General features: G+C 39.3%; 1 protein-coding gene across 1 annotated transcript in view; it reads right to left on the minus strand.

Annotated features, from left to right (window-relative positions):
* LOC136857895 (uncharacterized) overlaps positions 1-23,875 on the minus strand; it is a 135,366-nt gene that overhangs the window by 86,758 nt on the left and 24,733 nt on the right. The window contains exons 4-7 of the mRNA XM_068225197.1: positions 21,308-21,565; positions 14,535-14,674; positions 9,517-9,718; positions 2,913-3,191 (exon numbers count right to left, since the gene is read on the minus strand). Of these exons, the coding sequence (XP_068081298.1) occupies positions 2,913-3,191; positions 9,517-9,718; positions 14,535-14,674; positions 21,308-21,565 (879 nt within the window). The remainder of the gene's footprint in view (positions 1-2,912; positions 3,192-9,516; positions 9,719-14,534; positions 14,675-21,307; positions 21,566-23,875) is intronic.

Raw genomic sequence — 23,875 nt, forward strand, 5'->3', positions numbered from 1 at the left:
CGAAGCCCAGATTCTTCTTGGCAAGTTGAACCCAGTAAGTTTCCTACAAGGGTCAGATATCAACCCTAGGCCTAGCTGGTCAGGGTTTGAAGCAGCCCACTCTTCCCTCCAGGCATTATTCATGTTGTACTGTGACTCAACCAGCCTCTTTCCTAGTACAACCTCAGTGAATCATGGCTACCTATTATCAGAACTATTAAAGAATGATGCTTTACTGTTGCCATTCGTTGTCTCTAGCATGGGGCTAAAATGGCGTCCCTTTTACATCTTAGGACACCATTTTAAGTTCCTTGTTGCTTTCTCCTAGCAACCTCTAATGCGTCGTTTAATGTCTCTGTTTTTATTTTTTTATTAACACATTATGGCATTTGGTCCGTAAGACCATGCTGCCAGCTCTGAATTTCTCTATTGTCTCCTGTTGAAGAAAGGCAAAGCTCATTTTGAAACGCGCAGAGTGTGTTTATAATTAATTACACGGCATAAGCACAAAATCTACTTCATGAATGGCCCATCATTTGCCTGGTAAATCATAATCATATTTAAATAGCATTAGATTCATTGCTGTTTTAGTTATCTCTTCAGCTGCCTTTAATTTCCATTAGATGGCATTACTGCTACAATTGTATGAAAATAACTCGTCAGCAACAGGTAAACCAGGTAGGATAAAAGAAATAAAAATAAAAAACAAAAATAAAAATACAAACGAGCAAAACGCTTAGCGAAGAGCTCACAATTCCACATGCCTCATAAGACCACATACCCTTTTACATCCATCTCCTCTCATCAATCCTATCTGAACCAGCCCGGACCTTCTGGCCGGAGAGAGAGAGAGTATACCCCATCCCTTCATGGCAGGAAATGAAATAATTTTCCCTTATTATCTTGAGAGGGTGCTAGCCAGCTTCTTAGACAGGTGTAGCATTCCAACTAATGCACTGCCATACTGGGAAGAAACGCTGGTTATTTTTCAATTGAAATTGCCTGAATACTTTCATTTTTGTTGAAGGTGATAGTTATTCTCAATTGAACATTCTGTACTTTCCTTTTAGTCCTCAAGTAAAGCAATATATTTTCTGTTACGAATAATTTCCAAATTAAAATGACTCTCCAGGTCAGTGTTTCCAATCCATGCTTTTTTTTTCTTTTGAGTGGGGGGGGTGTAACCCTATCGTTTTTAACTACCAAAAAATTTCTATTCTGTTTCCCTGGATAATTCATGGCCTGCTATACATCGTAGCCTTCTACATGTTCTTCAAAAGACACAATTATGAAACATAATACCAAAGAGTACCTACCACAATTATAATAACTTTGTTCGTGCAGCAATACGAAACTATCCCAAACTATCTGGCGCATGCGCACATGTACTTCGCTGTATTTGAAGCGTTCGTGCAGCTGGAAGTTGGTCAAGAATTAGGTATTCTGACTGCGTCTGCTGTTCTTGCAGGCGTGGATACCAGTTTCGTACAGTTTGAGAACAGTTAACAGAATGTGGAGATTGTTTTCGGATTTCTAAACGAGGCATGTACATCAGGCCCCATCACACGTGGTTCACAAAGCACAGATCCCTATAAATAAATGTGTTCCCTGCTTTCCTTGAAAATAATATTCCTTGACGGTGGTATGCTTAAATAAATTTGGAATTAAATGTAGCAATTGCTCATTATGTTTATTGAACATACATGAATGGTTAATTTTCATCTAGTAGACCTACATATCCTTAATTAAAAACAATATCATAATAAAACACATGTGAACTATCAATGTAAGTAAGTCTAAATAGTGTAGATGCATTTAAATGATCTGTTAGTCTATGCTTACTGATAGGGTGCTAACTAACCATGAATATCACAGACCGTTGACGAAATAAAAACTTGTGTATTTTCAGTTGTCAGACATTAGTTTTACGAGTGACCTCACTGAATCTTCAACTGATATCGACAATCTAGATTTGTTTGATATTGATCTGAATAGAGCAAGGCTGAATAATGAAAATAATTGTATTGTATTATAAATAAATTTTAATTCATCCTTGCATTGCATTATTGTCACTAACTGGCTATTAATACTATCCTGTACAAATCCGTAGAAATGGCATAATATACATTCCAAAATAAATTGTTTTATTCGTACCTTGCAATATTTACGATAAAACATTACGTTCAGTAGAACACAACGTCGGTCAATCAATCAAACCTCAATCAAATCTAATAAAAATTAATTGGGAATGGTGCTGATATCTAACGGCAATATTTACTACTACTATGTGACCGTTCACAAACTACCTCGGATTTGCTGCACGAACAAAGCTAATGTGTTATACATAACCTTACTTCCTGTTAATATGTTTCTTCCCATAGAATTGATCATTTTGTTATGATAATAAAGATATGTATGAAGCTTGTGCGGCGTGAACTTCTCTGCACTCGTGTAATTTAAACACTCGACTAACGCCCCGTGCTTAATTCTTTCCACTTGTTGCTGTTCATATTTTCTAACTATCAATGTATTTATCACTTTAATATACTACTTATGATAATTAAACAAATTGCTTTATGAAATAGAACTTTAACTCGTACTCGCCAAACTGCATAAGTACAGTCATAGCCCTTGCTTTTCTCACTGTTTGATATATCTTGTTACACACTCATGCAATACAGGTCCACTTTATGCACAAGAAGTTGTAGTATTTGACAAATGCAGCAAGTCCGCACGTCGAATCATCAGCAAAGATCAAGTGCAGCATCCACCACGGGAAGATAACGGTTGAGTTTCATGACTCTTCTCGTTATACTAGACAATTTCGTGGAATCCCAGATGGGAATCGCTGCTGTAAGTACTGAAAACAGGACTAGGATTCTTTATCACTTTTTGCTCCAAACAATGAGGCGGAAGTATGTATGTACACTTACTTGTGACAGTGACACTGATCTTCTCCGAGAGCTCTTTGCCACCTCCATCTGGACCCATGAGACACGACCAATGTCCAGAGTGCTTCTCGTTTACCGATTTGACGACGACCTGACATGTTCCTATACCCAACAACTTCCTGTCACCAGGGTATTGACTTCCATCGGGGGCGACCATGAAGCAGTATTGGAGAGCTTCGGAGGCACTACACATTAGTGAGATATCCGATCCGTTGATAACATTGATGACTTGTTGGGTGGACGTCAGCTCCTTCCGGACACCTGGAATATTACGAATGAAATAGAGGTTAAATTCGGAAAATTTATCAGTAACATCCTCCACAGAAATCAGAAAGTCTTAAATATAACTTTATTGGAAAGCATAACCCTTCCTCAATATTCCGAAATGTGTTCACGTTTGTTGTGCTTAATTATGAAATTCTACAGGGAAAGCTTGACCTTTACAATATTGTCAATCATGTCCAGAGAATTTCTGTCAGAGATAAGATTATAATATTATGTTGTTGGTTTCCTATGCTTGTTAATGTAACTGTAACTCTATCTAGAATGGAAACGTCTCCAAGGATATTACGCGAACAGAGCAGAAACATCATATAAAATGTTTTTAAGTTCTATAAAGAAGAGGTTTTCAAAGCTAAGGACTACAAAAGTTATTGGTAGAAGTGATAAGGCAGTACATAACACCGCTAGACAGTGTGACAAAGAAGATAAGGATGGAAGTCAAATGCTAACTCCAGATAATCGACGACCACGAGCAACGGAGACAGAACTTGAGATCTTGATGAAAGTGCTCTACGCCTAACTTTATTAGAGTGTTGTGAAATAGGTAATAAATTCCTACTGGCGCCATGACGCATTAATGGAACAGGAACTCGAAAAGATTTTAATAGGCAATGGTTTGGAAATCAGTGATCAAAGTGATGAGGAATCTGATATTGTTGACGAGGCATCCGGTATCTATGACGATTTCTCAACAGTTACGGCGGATGAAAATGTTCATGTCAGATGCTGAACGTTAATACATTACCATAGCGGCTTTCTGTATGAGCAGCAACACAATAGCATATAATTTGTGTTCTGCATTCTCAGCCAGCTAGAGGCAGATTGCAAGCTAATGGCACAAACCTGCGCGCATCCATGAGCTCGGAGGGGAAGGGAGGGAAAGGAAGGTAGTGGAGAGGGTAACTACTGTTGCCTTGCTCACTCGAGATCTTAACCTACAACACGGTTACTCTTGCGAGGAGACGGCATGTCCACTTCCGTAGCAACCAAGGTCTGTCTAGGGAGGTCTGGTCACGCTACCACAATCCTTTGCGGTGGCGGCCATATTGGGTCTCAAATATCATTATGAGGGCGTGCCCGATGTAATGATGTGACTTTACTTGTATTTTGAAGAAAAACGGGATACTGTGCCGCATCAAATTGTCAAAATAAGACAACTGACGGAATTAGAGTGTTTCGCTTCCCGAGAGATAAGCAAAGGAGAGCTCAGTGGGTACAAAACTGTAAGCGTGACAAATGGCAACCTACAGATAATTGCTTCTTGTGCGAGGTTAGTGAAGTTATACATTCGTATTATTCCTGAATAATGGTATGTTTATATGAACGATGTTTTATATTTATAGGTCTTATGTATTTTCTTCTAGCATCATTTTGAAGAATCGCAATTTGAACTAAAGAGGGCAGATGGACGGAAACTACTCAAGTGGAATTCCATCCCAACAATTTTCAACGTCCCTAATCCACCTAAGTCTTTGATATACATAATACGAAACCTCCCAAAGAAAGAGAATTGTCTTTCAAAACAAGCAAGAAAAGTAACAGGAAATGTGTAATAGTCATGTGTCCCGCTCCATGGCTAAATGGTTAGTGTGCTGGCCTTTGGTCACAGGGGTCCCAGGTTCGATTCCCGGCAGGGTCAGGAATTTTAACCATAATTGGTCAATTTCGCTGGCACGGGGGCTGGGTGTATGTGTCGTCTTCATCTTCATCACGACGCCCAGGTCGCCTCCGGGAGTCAGATCAAAAGACCTGCACCTGGCGAGCCGAACTTGTCCTCAGACGCTCCTGGCACTAAAAGCCAAACGCCACTTCATTCCATTCCTTTTCATGTAAACTACAGACAGTATCATTCTAACCCTACATGCAACGTAGAAATGTTTCGCATATATTTGAAATGCTTGTTCCTGTTCATTTACCAATTATAATCACAACAAACAATAGGCCTATCACTTCAAACCAACAATTTATGTCCAGCTGGCCATCATTACAACAATTTTATTGATAATAGCAGTCTTATACTGTACTGCAATTAATATTTACACCTAAATTTCATTCATCTTAAATGCTCTATAGAATACATTATATGGCTGGACAAATACTTAAAGATCACAACACTCGCTTCACTCGCACTAACCAACTACTGTAATTTAATGTGCCGTAGCCTAACATAATATCCTAATGTAATCCCTAAAATAGCCTAACCTAGGTTAACTCAACTTAATAGTGACTGAATTTCTATTTCTTATGGAATCGTGTCTACCAATGGCTTTAATTTTCTTAACCCTTATTATTATTATTATTATTATTATTATTATTATTATTATTATTATTATTATTATTATTATTATTATTATTATTATTATTATTATTATTAATATATGCATGAATATTAGGACTCAGCTAAGAGCCCCGTGGTCGCCAACCCACGCTCCATAGTTAGGAGCGCCTGACGCCCCTTTCAGTCGCCTCTTATGACAGGCAGGGGATACCGTCGGTGTTGTTCTATTGCCCCCACCCACGGGGGGAAATCTATTTTGGGTTGTGACTACGAGGCCCTTAGCTGAGTCTTGACATTGCTTTCACTATTCTAGCCCATCCGACCTCCCCTGGTCAACACTTGTTCTTTTCCGACCGTGACGGTATTAGCGCATTCGAGGCCTAGGAAATTTTTCATTTTCACGAACCTTGTGGCCTTCATCTTTCTTTTGCCGATACCTTCATTTTTCGAAGTGTTGATCCCCCTCCATTTGTTTTCTTCTGTTTAGTGTTTACAAAGGATGGTTGTCCAGTTGCACTTCCTCTTAAAACAATAATCACCACCGCCACTTTGTACTATATAGCTGCATAGGTTATCAATAAACCAGTTAAGAGTAGCTAAGAACATCACTCTTGTTGCATATGTGCAGAATATTTTTGCCTTAGAACCCAAAGAAATACCACATGAATAGATAACAACAGTTACCATACATAATTTAATGCACTCAACTCAAGAGGCATTCAGTGTTTGTCACCATACTGGGGTAACCTTTTAGAAACGCAGTATCGGGAATTTCTTTCTTAATAAAGAAAACGCTGAAGGTAATTTATTACAAACGTCGTTTAGTACTTTAAATACAGTACTTCAAGTTCAGTATTTTATGTACCGGTACCGGTAATCATAATATGACACAGGTACTGTACAGATTTCTATGTTTCTGTCAATAAGATCACGTATTTGACAGATGATATTAATAACAAACACAGTAAGACCAAGTTGTAAGGAAGTAAAAGAGAAGAATATGAGCTTTTCTGCTGATTCTTGTTTCTCAAAGAAGAAAAAAAAGAATTTCAGGCTCTGTAAATTATCTTCCTATTCAAATAGCTGTGAATGTATTCATATAATGTAAGTGTTATACAGTTATATATACATGACCAGTAAATGCCCAATTAAATTCTTTGTGAAAAATAGTTGGTATTTTGTTTTTATTTCAATGTACGGTACCGAAATCCTCTAAATTCGAATACACTTGCCTTTGGTTACGCTCGCTTAAAGACCCAATATGGCGGCTCCATAAGTAGCATTCGTGACTTGACCTCCCTAGACAGACCTTGGTAGCAACTAGCGAAGTGAACGCCTCTCACGGGATTCGCAAGCATTCGAAACTCATTTTATGCGCAGCTAAGGCATTGTGTAATCATGTAGTAATCTACTTTTAACAATCGCTAATAGTTCTGTGAAGTGAGTGCTTAGTATGGTTAGGTGTCTATATAGTTCTTGTTAACTACATAAGAATATTGACTCGTCGCCATAAGACCTATCTGTGTCGGTGCGACGTAAAGCCCCTAGCAAAAAAAAAAAAAAAAAAAAAAAAAAAAAAAAAAAAAAAATATTGACTGGGAAAAAATTAATAAATAAGGAGCCCAAAAACATTTCACGAAGAAGAAGAAGAAGAAGAAGAAGAAGAAGTACCTGATAGCTCCATCGCTTCGCAAGCTGCTCCTGGGCTGACTTCTGTAAAGATGTTACACTGTCCTATTTAACTGCCACCTTACGAGTGAAAAAAGATGGTAAATGGGATTAGTACTATACACAGTAAATAATGAATTACTTTGTATTCTAATTCATTATAACCTTGCTCTTTCATTATTACTTATTACTGAGTTGCCTTACTGAAATGGTGCCCGGCACTTCCTAATTCTCGCCAACATATTTAACAAGGTACTGACATTAAATTTCCATATTTACATACATTTTGATTTTGCGTCATCTGGCTTATATGTTTATAGTCCTATTTTCCGAACACAAGCCGCTTGCTTTACTTGCCACCTACGCAGTTTTCATAATACGATACATTACAACTTATTCACCGAATCCTGCCGAATCCATTCCCCACCTGTTAAGAATTTGGACGTATGAGAAGACGGAGAACAGAAGGGTTTCAACCAGGCGTACCTCCATCTTTTTTTGTTATTTTTCTGGTTTTGACACGTTTTCGTGAGTTTTCTCATAATAACTTGTCCTATAGTGATCCTTCTGTTTCTCTAAGCACTCACTGTCACCATCAGCCGATCTAAGTTGATCTGAGTTGAATCTGAGCTGCGCGATCAATGACCGTAATATTTGACTTACTAAGATTAATTTCTAGTCCACACTCTATGTTAGCATTCTTTACTCTTTCGCGTATTTCTGCAACCTCTTCTTAGCTCCCAACTAGAGTTGTATCATCAGAGAAGCGCAAGATTTTATCTTTCTCCCGCCGATTTTAATGCCTCCCACACAGCCATCAAGTACTTTCCTGAAGATGTAGTCGGTATACATGTTGCGAAGTTGAAGGGGCTGAAAAAGATACAAATCACACGTTCTTTACAGAGAAGTTGTATTGATTAATTCAGGTACGTTACTTTTATCTAAATTGTTTTCATACAAATTCTATCTAGTTTTTATATAAACGCACACTGGAAATGTATAGGCCTAATGTCAGATTATAGACCTAAATTTTAACTCAAGTTGATTAGAATGTAGAGAATGTTTTCCAAAAACTACTATTATGTGTTTCTTTTATGTTTTATATTTTTATCTCCCTCAGTCAGCTACCATCTTTTGGAAATTATTATAGGTGCATATCAAAGACCTCCATCATAAAAGTTAGTGTAGAAAATATTAATCCTCTAAATTTGATGGGTTTTTTAGTTATTGGCACCTAAACTTTCAAAAAGTATAATTACGAGAAATAGCTTCTAAAGAAAAAAAAGGTCTTTTTCAGATAAATACTAACTTATGACATAAAAACACACCAACAGGATAATCCGTATCTTTCTCTATTATTCCTTTTACCTTTTCCTCTTCAGATTCAACTTCCTGCTTCTGGGTTCTGTTCATAAAACTTTCTTGCTTCCTGTACATGAATCTTATCAGTTACATGTTGGGTCCAAATTGTATTCCCAAGTTCTTCAATACATTCATCCTGGCTGTTATGCCATCATTGTTACAGACTATAACACCCACCTTGAAAGTATCTAGACTAACAAGAACATTTTTGGTATTATTTCCCAAATGCAGTGATTGAAACTCTTATTGTGATTTTTGAGTACCCTTTTGCATCACTCGTCAAGGCTCTAAACCATGAAATCTTATGCGTTGTGCACGAATATAGCCAGCAAAGCTTCGATGACATTTAGTGTGGGTGTGGTTCATGAGGAATCAAGCGAGTTGGCCGCGCGGTTAGGGTCACGCAGCTGTGATGTTGCCTTCGGGAGATTGTGGGTTCGAACCACAATGTCGGCAGCCCTGAATTTGGTTATTCCGTGGTTTCCCATTTTCATACCAGGCAAATGCTGGGGTTGTACCTTAAATTAGGCCACAGCCGCTTCATTCCCACTCCTAGCTCTTTCCTCTACTATAAGACCTATCTGTGCCGGTATGACGTAAAACAAATTGTAAAAATGAGGCGTCATTTTAAATAACTATTTGAAGGTACTTCAGACATTGGAACCCAATGAAGTATACATGACTGCAATAAACTATATTCTGTATAAATTTGGATTCAGAAAACAATAGAGAATTTTACTAGACAAAAATTTTCTTCGTATAAGCGTACCCAATGTCCTTAATACCACACTGACCATGTGGCACTCCAGTATCTATATGCCATTTAGTCGAGCGGGAGTCATCTTGGCAGATCAATATCCTAAATAAGCTGTATGTCACAAGGATTTTTCTTGTTTGTTTGTCCTTGTAATTCAGTTCTTTACCTTCTACTGTGCAGATAATGCACGGTATCTAGTTAGACAAAAGTAGTTATATTTTACAGATAAATATTCTCACCACGTAGTGACTGCATCCAGCTAGGGTAGAAGTGGATGAGTGAGGCATTGTATGAAGATTCAAATCCAAGGATGCATTGCCAGACTCCGATGTCCTCTTGTTCAGGTTTCTCAATAGTCACACCGCATTCGTACTCGTCCAGCCCATTGCCATAGTAGCTGTATTTACCATTGCCAACACCCTCATTCATCAGAAAACCGACCTATACAGGTAAAAAAAAAAAAAAAGAAGTGGTTACAAATGTATACTTTGATCCGAAACAAATAAAATTAAGATGTACCAAAGCCAATACAGCAAGTTCGCAGTTGGGATCGTCAGTACTGTATTTTGTAAGAAGGTGCTGTTTCTTTTTTCCGTTTTTATTTATTTATTTATTTATTTATTTATTTATTTATTTATTTATTTATTTATTTATTTATTTATTATCCATGTATTTATTTATTTTCCTGGTGTGAAAATGGAAAACCATGGAAAACCATATTCAGGGCTGTCGGCAGTGGAATTCGAACCATCTCCCGAATGCAAGCTCACAGTTTCGTGAACCTAACCGCATGACCAATTCGCTCGGTTTTTGTAAGAAGTAAGTTAATTCCTAGACGCAACTATTCCCTCATCACCTTGTCTTCAGGCCAAATTTTCTGTATGGGAGTAAAAGCTGGGTAGGCTCGGAATACTTTAATCATAAGCTCGAAATAACTGGCACGATAAGAGGGAGAATGAGAGCTGGTACAAAGAGGTAAGAACAATGGTAAGAGGACACTCAGAGCTGAAGCGTGATGGCCGAGTGACATTGTCGCCCACAGTAATAGCTTTTAGAACAGACGAAACCCGAGCTATACACCGCACGGCCTTACTTCTAAATTGAAGTTTTTGCAAAACAAATGAGCATCGCCTTTCCTCTGTTGCCAGCACGCTACGCCCGCGAGAACAGCTGATGCAATTGACGTCAGAAAAGTTGAATGGCGCAGCCACGCGGTAGAATGTTGAAGCTGCAACATAGTGACTGGTGAGATTTATTTACATGGCGAAGCATTGACGTCGTGATGGAAACAGAAAAAAAAAATGTGAAATTTGAGGAGGTACTGCTCTGTGTACGGTTGCAAATCGTATAAAACGGATGCGAAATCTCTTCACTACTTTCCTGTACAAAAAGTTCAGAGAGAAAGATGGGCTTCCGCACTGTCAAATGAAAAACGCGTTACGCGATACATGACAGTGTGCAGTCTGCATTCTCATGAAGACGACTTCTTTCCACAGCGTAGGTACCGGTTCTGTTTATTGTACTCATTGATAGTTATTGTCTCTAATTTGTATTCACAAAGATTTAGCTACATCAAAAATACTGATAAACTTGTAGCCTAATACTTCAGTGCCGCACATAGAATGTAATCCGTTCTTTGTAAACTTCTTCATATGTGTAACAGCAGACAGTAAATTAACTATCTACATGTGAGTAATATCTTTAACTGGTGGTAATTAAGCACTGCATTTAAATTGCTTATAAACTACTTCTATCAATGAAAGAAAATATGTATTATTTTGCCATCATAAATTAGCTCTTTTTTTGCTAATTGTTTTACGTCACACCGACACAGATAGGTCTTATGGCGACGATGGGACAGAAAAGGTCTAGGAATGGGAAGGAAGCGGCCGTCGCCTTAATTAACGTACAGCCCCAGCATTTGCCTGGTGTGAAAATGGGAAACCACGGAAAACCATCTTCAGGGCTGCCGACAGTGGGGTTCGAACCCACTATCTCCCGGATGCGAGCTCACAGCTGCACGCTCCTAACCGCACGGCCAACTTGCCCGGTCATCATAAATTAGAAGCCCTAACCTAATTATTTGGTACAATTGGACAAACCAAGTATTCTTCAACCCCAAACAGCTGTGACTGTAGAGGTTAGAGTACTCTTAAATTATAATTTTCAAACTTTGCTCTGCATATTCTGTAGGTAGTTAAAACCGACAATAATAAGTATAAAAATTATAAGTTCTAACTTTTGTGCTGATGGTAAAAATGGAAGAACATTAAGATTATGTGGACTGTTCCAACACAAGCCTGTATAAAGCCTAGGATTTATTTGCTTTACAACATTTACTTAGTAGAATTATTATTTTATTTCTTCCCCAAGATTACAGTTTACAAAACAGGTAACTCCCCCGTCACCTGGCTAAGGCTTTGGCATGGACCAAATCAACAAGAAATTACTCCATAACCTCTCATAGTGGAACATTACAGTAGCTTAACTGTTAAGGTGAATTAGCGTGTCAACGGTAACAGTTCTCTGACAAACCCGCTTTACATGTACAGTTGCACTTCACATTTTCACCCCCTTTGTTCAAGACAACATTAACTTTGTGGGGTTTTGAATCGATGTAAGATGATTGTAAACACAACGCTACAACACCAGTTTAATCTTCTATTTCAAAACTTTTACCTACACATATCAAGTAATTACGCTTGAATATTTCTTCTCCTTCCATTAATGGACGCGTGAAATCTCCGACAACTCTTAACAGTTGCGCATACGACACCAAAGACATTTTGAACACTTAATAAATCCTACAGACGCACACCCGATCACTGTCGTGTTTACTTCCTGTCACTATCTCGCCGCCATATTGGAAACAGCTGAACGTAAGCTCCTCCCACGTTTCGGACGTCAATACGACCGCGGTAAACAACTAGCGTAAAATGTAATACCGTACTCAGAAAAACTAATGAATATGGATTGAAAACAAATTCACAAAAACTACACTTACTAACAACATCTGACACTAATAAGAGAATATGAGTGTATTATTAAGAATAAAAGAGAATGAGGAAATAAAATATCACTCACCGCTAATGGCTGGCACAGAAAGGAGGTTATGGCCTACAAAGGGAACACTCCACTGATCTCAGAGTCACTAGAACCCTCCAACAATATGAAAAACACTAATTACTGAAGGAAAATGCAAAAGATAGCGAAGAGTATCGAATACCATACACGCTGAGCGAGATAGCTTAACCACGTGGCGAATGTAAATATTAGAGTTGGCAACTGGGTTTCGAGATCGTGCTCTGCCGATGCAAATCGATATGAATGGCAGATTGGGATTGGTTGTATGTCTATGCTTCAGCACATAACCACCAGACAGAGCCAAAATCTGCCAAAACTTCAATTTAGAAGTAGAGCCGTGCGGAGTGTAGGTACAGAAAGAGCACACCTGAGGCTCGACTTAACACTGCCTAGACCATTGAAGATATCCTCACACTATGTATGTACGAATTTCTGGGGGGAAAAAATATCTGCGAGACCATAACTGGTTTTATATTGCACTTAACAGTGAAAATAACAAGATGTGACGTGCAGAACTGTAATTTTATTTTTCTTCCATCAACTGATGCTGCTTTCAGAAATTTAATAAATTGCCATTGAGTAAGAAATAATCATACACAAACAGATGGGGATTTTAAACATAAGTCAGCAGGGAATTACAGAGGGTTGCCCCAGTTAATACAGGACGCGACCTTGAGCGCACGTGCCGCTCCTGGAAGCAGTTGCATGTCGTTTTATTTTTTGTTCTGTCTGGTCAGTGTTATTTAGAGAAGTGCCGTGTAGAGTCACATCATACCATTGTAGCCTCATGGCTTGCCGAATTGCAGAAATATGACAAGGCTACATTGTTGGTCTTTCCGATGCTAATTCCTCATTATCACGGACTGTACAACAGTGTAAAATGAAAAATCTCAACACTAGAAATTCATCTGTAGGCAATGTGATAAAATTACATCAGAATGGTTTCCCGCCAGAAACAACAACTTCGAAAAATCTGCCGCGGAAGAGAGTTCGACCCTCCAGGACTCCCGACATCATTAGGAAAGTAAAGGCTGCTGTCCTGAAGGAAAATCCACCAACTCAAGGACACCTTGCCAGCTGCACAAGCACATCTAAAGGTACAGTCTACCGTTTAACTAAAGAAGATCTGAACCCGGTGAAGCGGAAAAGGCACGTAGACATGCTTTGAAAGCAAGGCTCGTTAAAGAACGGTTCGCTAATGCCAGAAAATTACATGAAAACTACCTCGCAGGGGATAAATGGCAGTCGGTTGTTTCCCTGGATGAAGCTTTGGTTTATTTGGATGACACCAACAAGGCCCAGATTTACTGTCGTCCAAAAGGCCAAAAGGGGCACTCAAACTTCGTCAAGTAAAACAAAGAAAAGTTTGCTAGGGGGCTCATGGTAGTGGCAGGATACTGTACCGGGGTAAACTCAGAATCCTCAGAGAGCCAAAAAGTATGAATATCAATGCTATCTACTTCCAGATGAATGTCATGGACCCATATTTCGACGAAGATATCCCTCGGATGCACAATGAGGATGCTTCAAATGTCGGAACCCGCATGGATAAAGCATCCGTCATACTGCCAGATCATCATTCACTTACTATAAAAGAAAAGAAGCAGACACGGGTGTCTGTGTCATACCATTTAGTGACATCCTTGTCAAATCCCCGGATGCCTATCCGATGGATTTCTGTGCCTTTGGTCTCCTGAAAAGAGGGCTTTCTTCTAGACGTCCCACCACTATTGAGTGTATTTGGAAAGTGTGCAAGGAGGTATGGGCCAATATTCCTCTTCCTGTACTCCGTCAAAGTCTTTTACAGTGGAAATTGAGATGTAGGGCAATAGTCCGTGCCCGTGGCTATCACATCGAGCACAACCGGGTCTGGAGAAAAGAAATCGCCTAGGACAAAAGGTACCTCAAAATCGTCCAAACTTAACTGCGGCAACCCTCCGTAGTTGTACCTCCTTGAAGTTTTCATCTAACATCTGACAGTCAATTTTTACCCAAGGTTTATTCAAATCCATTTCACTGTAACAATTAAAACTGGTACACATTTGTATTCCACATAGTGATTCATACGAAACTCAAAGGACACTGTCGCCTGGATTCTCAAAACCTGGTCGACGCGGACGGAGCCACGAGTAAAATTTAGTATATTATACAACTAGGAATGTTTGATACGTACGTTATCATTTGGACGAATAAAGTGGCAGTAAGTGGCAGAAGGAGACTTGTCGGGAGGTTGATCTACGAGTGCACAGTAGAGATCCACTGCTCCAGGGTATGACGTGGATGAGTTCCTCCATCCGGCGACAACTCGTCCTCCTGCAAAAATAGAAATAATCTGCACAAGTTAAACTACACTGTGTACTGAACAGTCTATTGACGTTTTTCTGACCTAGACCATCAACGTACGGGTATCGTCAGCGATGGTAGGTCGATACAAACAAGCGCAGAGTCGCCTGCCTGGCTGGCTGCTGCAGAGGCGGACTTAACTACAGCACATTTTCTTCCTCGTCCAGTGCTGGACACGTTATTTCTTAACCAGTATGACTCCTATAGTTTCACAAGTCAATAGAAGTCGAATTGTAAGTATAGAAAAGGCACACATGCCTCCAGAATAAATCGTAGATGCAATAACATGCAAAATGGACAAGAAGGGTGCCTGGACTGACTACTGAATCTGATGCATTCGAAATGCCCTTTTAATTATCCTGAAAATATTATTTATGTTTTCGAAAAGCAATATTATACACAGTTCGAAGTAAAACAAACACTGCTGAAATTACAAACATGCTCTGAACATCAACATGTCATAATAATAATAATAATAATAATAATAATAATAATAATAATAATAATAATAATAATGTTACTGGCTTTACATACCACTAACTGCTTTTATGGTTTTCGGAGACGCCGAGGTACCACAATTTAGTCCCACGTGAGTTCTTTTACGTACCAGTAAATCTACCGACACGATACTGACGTATTTTAGGACTTTCACTTTCCACTTTGAGCACCGGACTGAGTCAGGATCGAACCTGCCAAGTTGGTGTCACAAGGCAAGCACCTTAACCGTCTAAGCCCTCCAGTCCGGCATCAACATATAACAACATATAACACAAAACTGGCAACAACACGTGTCTATCTGCGTCAGTACAGCATGAGTTCAAAATGTGAGCCTTCACATTCATAAAGGTGCTGTAAATTGTCGAACATGTTGGTGAACACAGGTTGCCGCAACGACACATAAAATTGGTCTATTATCTCGTATCTGGGTGGGTATCCGCGGTTATACGTAGTGTTAAAGTAAACATTATTAGTATAGAAGTTAATAGAGTTTTTTACAAGTTTACAGGTAAATTTTTAAGGCAGAATTTTAAATTTACATAGAGCTTGAGGGAGATATATGTAGCTTTGAAAATTGGATTATAAACTAGGATTAGATACCCTATTATTCCAAATGTAAAGATTTTTACTTGAGTAGTAATGGTTATGTTCTTGAAACTCAAAGAATTTGGCGGTGTTTTAGTCTTTTCAGAGTAATCTGTCCTATATTTTTAGATTACTTTTAGCTTTAATTACTTAAATGGATGCCTTTGCTGGCGGGACCTAGTGTTTACAGTGCACTAAGTCTTCTGGTATGGGCTAGAGCAATTTTGTTACTTTCATTGATCTGTCTCTGTCTTATCCTTGGCTTTGACAAAATGAAAGTGACTGAGGTATGAGTGATGCTAGTAATGCCATTCTTTACACAGCCAGTCCCTGCTATGAATGGTGTGAAAATTTAGCCACGGAGCCGGACTTTCTGGAAGTGAAAATGGGGAACAACAGAAAACCATTTTCACGACAGCCGACAGTGGGGTTCGAACCCACTCATCTCCCGAATGTACAGCTTGGCTCCATAGCCGTAGCGCGGCCTCTCCGCGTTTATTATTTGATTAAATTATTTGAAAGCACTGAGAAAAACATTTAAAATTCAACTTTCTTTTCTTGAAAATATTTCAGTAGAGATGGTTCTTAAAAGCAACATTCAAATTTATATTTATTGTAAAGACGTTACGTAGTTGGTTTCTTTTTAGTTTGAACAGTTCAAAATCTTTATTTTCTTGCATACGAATTACGCACTGTAAAATTCATCTAAACCTATAAAAATTATTAAAGGATATAAAATTAAAAGGTATTCTATACCAGTATTTAAAAAGAATTGTGTGCGTCGTGCCTTTAAAGATAAACTAATCCCGAAAAATTAAACCTCTAAATCACCTGTCCGCCACTGCACTCTAAGCATCAACATGCGATACCTCACTGCGTCTATTTTCGCTTCGAACCCACATACTGAGAAGGACAAGCCGAGCTTTTGCATCGTGAAGAGCCTACATCGCCCGACCGTCGCTGACGACGCCTGCACGTTTACAAACTCCTATGTTTATGATTACTCCATGTTACGAGTTTTGATTGTTATTATCATTCAAGTATCAATGAATCATACCTCCGCTCGCACTCACGGATAAGATGCAACTTGTTTCATACCGCTTATCGCTTAAAATAGCGGGCAGTGTTTTTAGTCGGTTTCATAATATATTCAGCGCAGTAAGTAGGTGTACTAATTTAGTGATTGTAAAATGAGTGCCGTGAAAAGATAACGGAATGCTTTAACAATCCAGCTGGAACATATTGCGTTAGAATGTTTAAATAAAGGACGGATCTCTGCCGTTAATTTATAATGAATTAGGAGTCGGTAAATAAACGGTAAATGCATGCTCGAATGGGAATGATTCATGTGCAAACGTTGAGCCCTGCGGAGATTGTAAGAGCTTACAAAAAGTCGCAAGATCAGTTTCCTCACTGAATCCATTTAAAGTGGGACCAACTCAGGAACATTTCATTTACAAAGTGGTAAATATTAAAGCAATAAAGGAAAGTCATCTCCGTACAGGACCCGAAGGCCCTTGGAGGGGTGGAAGGTAAAGGCTTCCACTATCCGTAACTTCGGCACTTGGTGGGGTAGAGTGGTTAGCTCTACGCCCGGCCGCCTTTGCCCCCAGGAATTAACTTGGTACTCATTGTGGGTGTGGGCTGAGTGAAACTCAGAGCCATGTGCACCTCCGAAAGTGGAAATCTCGTTTCTTAAGTTTTACGGCTTCCTGACGGGGAATCGAACCCACGTCCTCCGGGTGAACCGAGCACGCCTTTACCGCCTCGGCCAGGCAACCCCTGGTAAATATCAATGCAATAATTAATATAACATGTTAGCGTATGGGGTAATAATGCCTTTGAGTGAAAATAAAGAATTTTAAGTTATATGAAATTCTTCCTTTCTCTACTCCAGTTAAAAATGGCAACCAATCTATAAATATAAGAATTAATGAAGAATTTGCACTCATAGATTCTGAACAGCAGACTTAGGCCTACGTCTATTTAATCAAAAAGCAACTGAGTCCTTGTAAACAGATAAATGAAGTTGTTAGAGTTTGCAAATTAGATTTTGTGTTAAAGATTATTAATGGAGAAAAGGACTGTGCAATAATTTTATTAAAAGGAGTAAATACCATACCAGCAACTTGTACAAAGGACACCGCATACAGAAAGCAATTAACATCAATACCAATAGATACAAAAGTATATCTACTTAGCTCCCGAATCTACAAAGATGTATGCAAAGAAACAAGTGATATAACTCGAAAGGATACAGGTATTATAACATCTTATGAACTATGTACAGTAGGGCCTATGAGTCAAACACTAAAATCAGATCTTTAAGTCAGTACTACAATACTTATAAGGACACAGTCCCTGATATTGTATTAGAAGATGGATGTTGTGAATATCTTAACACTGAAATCAGGTTACAGGATTTAAATCTAAAGAAAAACACACTTTTGACTCATGTGGAGAATCTAATCATAATCTAATCTTAATATTTTTAAACTCCATTGGAATTGAAACTGTATTCCGGATCCAAATGGACACCCTCATTGGAGGACGGACGATTTATTTCTTTAATAAATCTCTCTCTCTACATAAACAAAAAGAAATGTATGAAAATCATATGTATTCCAGCGTCAATGTATACAAGGTGATCGTTTGTACAGTACTAGCATTAGTATTTATATTGGCTATATTGACATATGGTACTGCAAATGATGCCCTTGTTTTTCTGGGTTATATAAAAAGAAATACTGGAATCACGCTACTGGCTGATGCACAAAAATTTGTTTTAAACAAAATATAATAAAGTAAATAAAGTTAAAGGAAAATCATCATTTTGAGAGGCCACGAATTGAGAACCCAATCAGTATTCATGAGATGGAACCAATTGATGACATATTAGAGATTGAAAATAGAGAAAAAGTGCAAGAAGCCCGTAGTGTAAAATCACGAGAAAAGATTAGATTGTGACCTAAAATATCCGTTGAGAGTTAAAGCACCCCACATTATTTAGGAGAAAGAGATAATATTAGAATTTACTTGAGAAGGGAACATGTAAGATTTCCAAAGTAAACATCAATACCCCATAACTCGCGACCTCCAAGGAAAATATCCTGAGAAATGTAACTAGAATTAAGGAAAGTGTAATTCACAAACATCAATAGAATTTTTTTTTTTTTTTTTTTTTTTTTTTTTTGCTAGTTGCTTTACGTCGCACCGACACAGATAGGTTTTATGGCGACGATGGGTCAGGAAAGGGCTAGGAGTGGGAAGGAAGCGGCCGTGGCCTTAATTAAGGTACAGCCCCAGCATTTGCCTGGTGTGAAAATGGGAAACCACGGAAAACCATTTTCAGGGCTGCCGACAGTGGAGTTCGAACCTACTATCTCCCGAATACTGGATACTGGCCGCACTTAAGCGACTGCAGCTATCGAGCTCGGTCAATAGATAGTAAAAACAAATGCTCGTGTAGTAATCAAGTGTGTGGCGATCTTATTTAAGTGCAATAGAGCATTATTAAATCCATAAAATCAGTATACAACAAAGCCTTAGTAAAAATAAGTCAAGAAGTTCAGAGTTATGCAACATGGTATAATATTGTACCAGCGTATTGATGACGTCAGCTTGTAGGTAGGGCTAAAATTGTCACGTAGACCTCCTAGTGAAAACGCAATATTATGTCGACGTAGAAAAACAATTCCTACCAAAGCTTCGAGAACAATTGCATGGAACCGCACCATTAGTCGGTGAGAGAATCACGAGACCTAATCAGGCTTATACTGTACTAATCAACGACGTGCAAGAGTGGAGTAGTTAGTTATTTTGGCAGGCAAGAGTAGCTTCCAGAAGGGAAGAACAGAAACATAAAATCCCAGTTTTCGGGCGTGCCGGGAGAGTTCTATATAATAATTGTCAGAATGGAGATCGAAAGTTCGTGACGAGAGTTCTACATACACTGTATTAGAAGTTAGTTTTGAGACCAGAGAGTTCTCTATAGTTATTGTGAGTATTAAAATCGGGAACCACGAGAGAAAATTCCGTAACTTTTAAGATTTGTGACTCGGAGTCGTACCGGCGAGTCCACAGTAAGCTCGCTAATAAACCGGTTCATGAGAGTCCATAAGCGAAGGCAATATTTACACCTTAAGTTTGGGAACTTAGATATTGTGCAAAAGACTAGAAGGACACTGCTTATTTAGAGGACAAGATTGGACTCGGTGAATAAAGGAACTCAGTTACGAATATACACTTCAGTCTTTATATCTGAGGAATTTTCGGCTCCATGGCTAAATGGTTAGCGTGCTGGCCTTTGGTAACAGGGGTCCCAAGCTCGATTTCCGGCAGGGTCGGGAATTTTAACCATAATTGTTTAATTCCCCTGGCACGGGGACTGGGTGTATGTGTCGTCTTCATCATTTTATCCCCATCACGACGCGCAGGTCGCCTACGGGCCTCAAATCAAAAGACCTGCACCTGGCGAGCCGAAGTCCTCGGACACCATTTCATTTCACCTAAGAAATAGGATCTCACGACAGAAGAATGTCCTAATTCGAGTCTGTGGGTCTACATTTCTCTTTCAGAAAGTCAACTGGTGTTCCTGGATTCAGAAGAGAGGAGCAAGAAAGAAGAGAGAAGCCTTCGTTCGAGCTAAATATAATCAGAAGAATTTTATATAAATTATAGAGTTCTTAATTTTGTACTTCAAGGAAGTTACAGAAGATATTGAGAGACTATATTTATATATAAATTGAGTGTTTCCAGGAAATCTCTCCTAACTAGAGTGCTGAGAGGTAAAAATTTGTATTTTTATATACATATTATATATACTTCATAGTAATTATAATTAAGAAGTGAAAATTAAATGGTGTCAGATCAATCTGACTTAATTAACCTAGCCTTTCCAAATCCTTAGGATCACGACAGTACAAATCCTTTACAACGTTGCCGAGATGATCTGCATATCAACTCTCCGTAGAGTTAGTTGTTTGGCTTTTGGACTTAAAACTTTCGCACGATTGCCCCTAATTATTTCCTTGTTTTCACTGCATCGGGAAAGGTACAGAAGAAAATTGTAAATAATATTCTAATTAAATTCTATCACGAGCTATTTTCGTGTAAAACCAATTGTAAAAGAGATACGCCTGCTATGAAAACCTCTCCTAATGCGTTTTTAACAACGTATAGCTAAAACCCTACTCAGCTTTATTCTAAACTTGAAAACCAAGTTTCACGAAGCTCCACCCATCATTTTTCCGGTAATGCTATAACAAACAAACAAACAAAAAGCCGACTAATAGCCAAAAATTAAACTTAACCCGACATAGGCCATTATTTGTCCTGCCCGGTACAACAATCGGTTTAATATTCAAACAGCACATACAGAAAAACGATTTTATACATATATAAAACTGGTTCCTTAAAATAATATCAATACACACTGATATCCACTTAATGTGTCTGTTATGAGGAAGGGGGAGGGGGGCTCCACTGTAATCAGTTTAATTACCAAAGACGGATACGTACCTTTCACCTCGACATCGGTTTTAAATTCCAGTTCTCGAATGAGGTGACTTATCCCCACCGAGGCTGTCCACAGACCTTCATCGTAGCCACTCACGGAAGATATGTTGTAGATACAGTTTTTCCCATAGATGGTAACTTCTTTATCCCCTGATGGATGTTTCACTGAACAATATACTTCCGGAAGTGCCGACGTTAAAGTCAAGGATGAATTCTTTCCAACCCACACACGCTCATAATATTCCTCGCTCTTAGGCACAGCTGGAAAGGTTTAATGTCAATGTTTAACAGTTTATAGAGCAGTCCATCATTGCAACTGGGCAACTAACATGGTTGTAATATGTAACAGATGACGGCCAACTATCAAAGTAAGAGAACACAAATTCATCAAGTTCAACCAATTTTAGTAATACTTACATCGTATGTTTAAAAAGATGACTAAAGATATTGTTTAAGACCTCAAAACATAGTGTAGCATATGTGGAACAAGGTTTCAAAAAATTATGTGGGTGCCCCTGGAGGGAATTTCATTCGATGCTTTCCATATTATATTCCATGATGTTAATAGAATGCTTTGACATTGGCTGCTCAGTGGTCGGCTTCACTCTGGATTTACAGAAGTATCTACTGATGAGCAGAAAGAGGTTGCATCACGCTGCGTTGAGTTGAAGTCTGGAATTCGCTTTGCCTCAGAAAAGGCCATTTTTTGAAGACTCAAGGCTCAATTGCTGATCTCCGGCCCAAATGGCAAACCAAATGAGATCGATGCAAGTTTCCTGGTTGCAGTGAGCTCACACATATTTCTTGCACGAAATGCGAAATGTTTCTTTGTTTCAAGAAAGACAACAACTGCTAACAGGTTTCCACCAGTACGCCTGCAGTGATTGCTCTGTTAATTTATTCCTCCTAGAGTGAGACAAACTCTATTAGATACTGAAATCAAGAAAGTAGGATGCTCCTGGGTTCATCTACAGTTTTATCAGTGAATGTGTTGTCCGACTCGTTGGCTGCATGGTCAGCGTACTGGCCTTCGGTTCAGAGGGTCCCGGGTTCGATTCCCGGCCGGGTCGGGGATTTTAACCTTCATTGGTTAATTCCAATGGCCTGGGGGCTGGGTGTTTGTGCTGTCCCCAACATCCCTGCAACTCACACACCACACATAACACCGTCCTCCACCACAATAACACGCAGTTACCTACACATGGCAGATGCCACCCACCCTCATCAGAGGGTCTGCCTTACAAGGGCTCCACTCGGCTAGAAATAGCCACACGAAATTATTATTATCAGTGAATGTGTTCACACTATGTACTGAAACATACCAAGGAGCGACCCCAGAACTAAATTTGGCACGCATTTGGTGTATTAAAAATCCGTCCCAAGGTTCGAATCTTCAAGCTTCAGAGGGGACAGTCTCACTGTCTTCCCTCGTTCAAACAAAGGCAGTAGCGGCTGAGAGAGAAAAGTAGTGTGGATTAGAAAGTGAAAAGGCTATTTGCTCTACGTCGCACCGACACAGATAGGTCTTATGGCGACGATGGGATAGGAAAGGCCTAGGAATGGGAAGGAAGCGGCCGTGGCCTTAATTAAGATACAGCCCCAGAATTTGCCTGCTGTGAAAATAGGAAACCACGGAAAACCATATTCAGGGCTGCCGACAGTGGGGCTCGAACACACTATCTCCCGATTACTGGATACTGGCCGCACTTAAGCGACTGCAGCTGTCGAGCTCGATGGATTAGAAAGAGAAGAAGGCAAGCTGAGAGAGTGAACGCGTGTGAAGTTAGATTGGGGAACTTGCATAGCCAACAGCTGGACAGAAAATTTGAGCCAACACAGGCAGTAGCGGCGATTGGGAATTAGAAGTTTGTGGGGGGGCAACAATGTGCAGACAACAAAAAGGGTTTTTTTTGCTATTTATTTTACGTCGCACCGACACAGATAGGCCTTATGGCGACGATGCGACAGGAAAGGCCTAGGAATGGGCAGGAAGCGGCCGTGGCCTTAATTAAGATACAGCCCCAGCATTTGCCTGGTGTGAACATGGAAAACCACGAAAAACCATTCGAAGTGTTATGGTGGCCAAGGACGGAGGACAGTTGACCAGATGGGAAACCGAGAGGCACGGGTTTGTGTTTCAAACACTTGTTTGCAAGACGACGTTATTTGTATGTGAATATTGTGTGTTTTTCTTTGCAGGTATAAAATTAACTGTAGTGATCTCCATGTCATTTGTTTTGTGTTGTTGGTATTTCGTATTGTGTTGATATTTGCCTGTTTGTTCATGGTGTGGTGAGCGCGCCGGGTGCGTTTAGAAGTCTTTGGTGCTGTCCCATCCGTGTTGTAGAGCCGCGTCATAACACTTCGAACCTGTGTTCTTTTGGGGGTTTATAGAGACGGTTCCATCTGAAGTGAATTTATTTGAATAATTTATGTAATATGCCATGCCTAGATTAGTTAGGAATATTTCCCGTGGCTGCGAAAATGATTCTTTCTCTTGTATAACCTGTGCTGAACAATGGTCTCTGGATCAAAAGTTGAGAAGACTTGTCTGTTGTCTGCGTCAATGAT

This window comes from Anabrus simplex, chromosome 1 (assembly GCF_040414725.1).
Source record: "Anabrus simplex isolate iqAnaSimp1 chromosome 1, ASM4041472v1, whole genome shotgun sequence".
NCBI classification, from domain to species: domain Eukaryota; kingdom Metazoa; phylum Arthropoda; class Insecta; order Orthoptera; family Tettigoniidae; genus Anabrus; species Anabrus simplex.